Below are 5,841 nucleotides of genomic sequence, written 5' to 3' on the forward strand. Positions count from 1 at the left end.
ATTTGAAATGGTTCATTCCTGGGGTCTTGTTTCAGTGTTTCATGGCCAGTAGGTAGCAGCAAAGCTCTATCACGCAGAAGGACCGGGGCCATTGTGTGCCTCAGCAGCCTGCGTTGCCATGTCCGTTTATTATGCGTTTTTATGGTGCTTGTAATCCTCATTTTATTGGTTACAAATTAATGTTTGAATAGGGTAATTATCCGGTCATGAACCAAAATACATAATGAAGTCCATGTGCTTTTCTGGTACATTAAAACACATACTTTGTTTAGTGTTTTAATTGTAATACCTTAAGATGTCGTCCTTTTATGCAGTTATTTGGTTTCCTTATTGTTTGTCTGTTCTGCTTTATTTTGTATTTGTAATTTTCTATTTCTCTATTGTGTTCATTGCCTATATGGCATGGTCTCCTTTGCCTCATGTATTTTCTGAAATGTTTACTTGTATTGATGTTATGTTTGTACCTTACTTCTATGTAGAGCACTTTGTAAACCCTGTTTTTAAAGGTACTATATAAATAAATGTATTATTATTATTATTATTATTATTATACTTTGTTATGTGTTCCCTTACACATATCTATACATTTCACACACTATATTATTGTAATTCATTTAAATATGTATATGCTTGCTTGACTAGTACATGTATTCTCTGAGTATTGTTCCAGAGACAGACGGGTGAGTCTATGAGCGAGTGTCTTTCTTTCTGGCACAATACAAATAATGATTTTAGATTGGGTGTTTCTCTCCCAATATCTGGCAACCCAGTGAGCAGCCAGTCTTCTGCCAGCCCGTCAGGAAACAGACTGGAGGTCCTCTGTCAACCGCGGAAATGTTCAAAACAGATCAACTGAAAGCTTTGGTGAATGAGCGACTGAAAGCCGCAGCGGAGGAAATATTCCGCATCTTTGAAACAACTATCAAGGACTATGAGGAGATAGTTTTCCGTTCAAAACAGGACGTGGATCAACAGCGGCGGAAAGGTAAGTTTCCGGTAACGACAGGACACACTCAGGTGAACTTTAGACCTGAACCTGATCCGGGTCAGATTAGCGTTGGTTCACATGAAACCTTCAGTCTGGGCCGCTCTTTAAAGATTATTTACATGAGACAGCAAGTAGCGCCATTTTGCATCCCTGAATGGTAAGGGGGGGGGGGGATGCAAAATGGCTGTCACTGGTCAAATATAGCACACAACGGTTGTGTTGGTACCTTGGGTACCTGTCGGCAACAGGACGTGGAGCGGAAATCCTTTCCACCTCTTTCTTACCTCATTACAGCCTCTCCCCAGTCAGGTCGGAGAAGAAAGGAGGAGTGGTGGAGCTAAAGCCAATGGGAACAGTTTATTTGATACTCTAATATAACAAATAGATACATTTTATTATAAGGTGGTCTTGTTTTTAGTCCATTATATGGCTCATTTAACAAGTTTAATGAATAAATAGTTCACAATGTTTTGCTTGTGCTGCTTATCTGGTTATTTATAATTGATGGTGACTATGTTGAGTCACATTAACAGTTTGTTTTATGATATTATGGTCTCAAGGTCATAGTAGAGTTAAACCCCCACATTGAATACAATATTCACAACATGTGCAGCAAAAGAAGAAGGCAGTGAGTGATCTAGTTTTGTATATGTGGTCAAACATGTGACTATACTTCATTTGACCTGTGATGCCCTTTGAGACTCAGACAAAGGCAAAATACATGAAACGTATATACTGGCCACAAGCAAACACAGAGGCACAATGACCACCTTTATCCATCCTCTTCCCCGTTGCATTCAAAACATGATGAACCACAACCCCAAAACATGTACTTGTTAAACTATGAAGTGTGCAAATTATGAGATTTTTATTTTATTTGCATACTCTGCCTGTCTTGTCTGGCTCTCTGCTAAATATTTACAAATAAATATTTGATAAAGCTTAATGTTTTTTTCTCGTGTGTGATACCCTCCAGCCCCAGTGCAGCTCTCAGTCCAGGAAGAGGCCCCTTCCTCTGAGCAGTGTCACTTTAAGAAGAAGACTGACCTGGGTGAGGATGACCCGGAGCCCCTGCAGATTAAAGAGGAGCAGGAGGAGGAACTGTGGACAGCTCAGGCAGATGAAATTCAGCAGGAGGAAGCTGATACAAAAGACTCAATGTTCAATATAATTTACGTGCAAAGGAAGGATGACGACAGAAGACAGTTCCCACATACAAACCTCGAGGTTGAAAACAAAGGAGACCATCTGCCCAGCAGCTCATGTGAACAGTTGAAATCAGAACCTGATAAAGAAGGCTGTGGCGCATCAGAGCCGACCAGTGACTGTCAGATGAGTGAAGTTAGTGAGGATGAAGGGAGAGACTGTGGAGGTGTAAACAGGAAGAAAACCCAGCATGCTGATGAGAGCACAGACAGACCGTACACCTGCAGCGTTTGCAACAAGAATTTTAGGATTAAATCCATTCTAACTCGCCACATGAAGACACACACAGGAGAGAAACCTTACAGTTGCAGTGTTTGTGGTAAAAGCTTCATCCAGCGCTCTTATCTACACACTCACATGAATTCTCACTCCGGACAGAAACCGCACACATGTAGTTTCTGTGGCAGAGGCTTCACACAAGTTGGAAACATGAACGCCCACATACGGATCCACACGGGAGAGAAACCTCACAGCTGCACTGACTGTGGTAAAAGTTTTAGAGAGAAAGCGGATCTCATCAAGCACACAATAATTCACACTGGTGAGAAACCTTACATTTGCACTGTATGTAAAATGAAATTTAGCGCTCAATCAAATTTAACGCGCCACATGAAGACGCATTCAGGGGAGAGGCCATATGGTTGCCACGCTTGTGGGAAAAAATTCATTCGACGCTCACATTTACTGATTCATATGAAGACTCATGCAGGAGAACATCTCTAGACTGGAGAAATTATTAGATTTGCTTCATGGTATTTACTTAATAATATCCCAGGAAGAGTGGACGAGGACTCACGTTAGAAGAGTAAATTGTATTAAATAAAACCTTTTTGTATAAACCCATTTTATATGTTGTGTTGGTATATAGTTTCTTACTGTAAAATAAAAATGTTGTAAATGTTTCTCCAAGTGACAACATTTTTGTATTAAGCGCAGTCCTCAAATGTAATTTGTTTTGAAGTTGTAAAATAAGGTACAAGGTATAAGAAAGGGGGGAATAAAGCAAAACAAACAATGTGTTGGTTTCAATACTTTGCCCGCGCTGACGCAAATTAATGTATAGTGAAGATGTTAAGCCCATATGAATTTTAAAGGCTCATTAATTTCCTAAAACACCTGTTGCCAACAGCAATGTATTTGTTGAGGATTATTTTAGATGTTAAACATCAGGTGCTCTAGTAAGTATTTCCAGCATTATGTAGGATTGACCCATGTTCAGGGTAATGGAGGAACATGTCACCCAGTGTTTTTAGGTTTTTGGACAACAATGGAGGTGTACAGCACAAAGTAATAGGACACATATGCAGTACTTGTTAGTGGGATCAACTGGTGGACTCAATAGAAACGCAGCAAGTGCCCCTCTTGGATGCTGCTAAAACATGATAAAGTGCCCTAAGGGTTTTCCTTGCAGTGGAGAAAACATAATGAAGTGCCCTCTTGGAGTGGTACAGGTGAAATACCACGGTTGAATGCCATAGAGGTCAGGCAGAGGAAGGGCATAGGGTCATGTAGAGGAAATCCCCAAACTTCTGGGACATAAACCGCCAGATCCCCACTTAAATACAGCTCAAGCAGAAGTTCAGTAAGGAAGACACTCGTTAAACTCTTGTTCATTCATAATCAGTCTCTAAATCTCACAACCTTATAGGGGGCATGTACGATAAATGAACCAATCAGGATTCGGCTCAGTTTCTGTAAGCCAATCACAGCGTTGTTGGCAAACTTTTAAATATCTGCTGCTGTCAGTTGTCATTTCAGCTCAAACCAGTGCGACCCTCCTCCACCCCAGGCTCCTCCAGTCAGCATCAATCCTGCTCATCTTTCATCATCGGGGAGCAACTCTCTTCTTCTACACCACCACCAGTGTCTGGACTCCAGGGGGGTTCTGCCTTCGCAGATATCAGCATCACTACCCCTTGCTTCTCCTATTCAGGATGAAGTCCAATCGCCAAAGACTTTGCACTATTCAAATATATGCAATTGTATTAAATTATTGTTAAACTCTAAAACAAGTCTCACCTGGTTGAAATGGCCACACGAGTCTCTGGAATTTATTTTGGTTACAGCATGGAAAACAACGCTCAGTGTCAGCAGCACAACATATAGGCAGACGAAACATATTAAGCAATAATTGAAGAAGAACTGCATGTATTACAATTATGGTGGGTTTCGCTTGTGTGTTGTTTCATGTCCATCTGTGTAATATGTTGATTTCAAAATCATAATTTAACCTAAGTTAGTCCATGTTAAATAAAGCTCTGCCAGTGAAATATTGTCTGACTTTGGAACGGCTCAAGGGTACAAAAAAAAGTAAGCACCAGTTTCCACCAGGGAACGTTTTTGGAAGACAGATCAAATTCCGTATTTAAGATTTCACTGTAATAAGGAATTATTTATTTTTTACACATAAGGAAATTATATTAAATTCAACTAATGTTGGCCGGATTAATTAATTAATTAATAGTAATTAATAATTAATTGATTACTTAATTAATCTACACTTATAATAAATGTAAAGTCAGATCTACCTTTTCCACCTTTAGACATTTTTAGATGAGCTGAATTACACATCATTTAATAAATATGCAATAAGTTCCAAATGCTTATTAGCATTGCTTATCTGCTATAATTCTAGTGGTAATTTCTCTGAGTGTGTCTGTTAAAGAATATTTGGTTTATTCTCTTTTCTGTATGTTAATGTATGTCAATTTGAATTGATGTGATCCTAAATAGTTGCTATCCAATGAAACCAGAAGAAAAATAATGGCTATTCGTGGTGATAATGGGTTTTATATAATGTATACCTGTTATCACTGGACAAACTGATGGCGCAATGGGTTACAGGCTGTAGATGGAAAACGTTTGCATTTTGGAAAAGAGCATGCAATCATGTTAATTGATCCTAATTCACAGTCAATATTAAAAAGGCAAAACAAAAGCTCTTAGTTGAGGGATGGATATTCAAAAACTAGATTGGATTAACTGCACATTAATTTTGAAACCATGCTTTAAATATGAGATGTTGCATGATGGTGGCTGATTAGTGTGAAAAATGTGACATCAGTGAGAAATACTGTTAAATGTTCTGCTGCCTCACAACGTCAAAGACTGTAATGTTGGCAAGAAGGAAAGCCACACTGTCAGTTTATTATGATGCAGAAGGCATTTCGTGAATTAACGCTAAGGGACACTGGTTTAGCTGTATTACCCAAGATGATTCTAGAGGTCACATGAGAAAATGTCATCTGTATTAAAACAATAGTTCTTTAAATATATCTAGTATAGGCCTATCATCATCAAATGTAGTTAATCTTTATGCAGAGTTCAAATATGTAGAGGCAACATCAAGAAAAAAAAGAAGAAAATAAACTAAAGGCATGCATCATTACATTTTCTGACAAGATTAAATAATAACAATAATATATAAATAGTTACGAACCTAGGTGGAATAATATGTTATGACTGCTTTCCCCAATTTACAAATAGTTTATAGTTTACAAAATGTACACAACCAAACTATCCCTAAAACTGCATTATATAAGAACTTAATAATTAATAACTTGTGATAAATTCTTTTTTTTCTTTTTTTTAATGTCGTTTTCAGCAGCTTTCAGTTACATCTCACACTTTTATTTTCTTGTTTAGGC

At 38.3% G+C, this 5,841-nt stretch overlaps 1 protein-coding gene across 1 annotated transcript; it reads left to right on the forward strand.

Annotated features, from left to right (window-relative positions):
* The first annotated feature begins 785 nt into the window (after positions 1–785).
* On the forward strand, positions 786–3,198 carry LOC117726401 (zinc finger protein 32-like). Its single transcript, XM_034526670.1, has 2 exons — positions 786–985; positions 1,965–3,198. Exons 1-2 carry the CDS (start codon positions 835–837, stop codon positions 2,915–2,917), a joined length of 1,104 nt encoding a protein of 367 aa, XP_034382561.1. The 5' UTR covers positions 786–834; the 3' UTR covers positions 2,918–3,198.
* The last annotated feature ends 2,643 nt before the right edge of the window (positions 3,199–5,841 follow it).

Source organism: Cyclopterus lumpus, chromosome 3 (genome assembly GCF_009769545.1).
Source record: "Cyclopterus lumpus isolate fCycLum1 chromosome 3, fCycLum1.pri, whole genome shotgun sequence".
Classification (NCBI taxonomy): domain Eukaryota; kingdom Metazoa; phylum Chordata; class Actinopteri; order Perciformes; family Cyclopteridae; genus Cyclopterus; species Cyclopterus lumpus.

Excerpts from the sequence above, each read along its gene's own strand:
- LOC117726401 (XM_034526670.1), top strand. The coding sequence starts at position 835 with ATGTTCAAAACAGATCAACTGAAAGCTTTGGTGAATGAGCGACTGAAA. Across the intron at positions 986-1,964 it reads GGATCAACAGCGGCGGAAAG|CCCCAGTGCAGCTCTCAGTC; the intron begins GTAAGTTTCCGG and ends GATACCCTCCAG.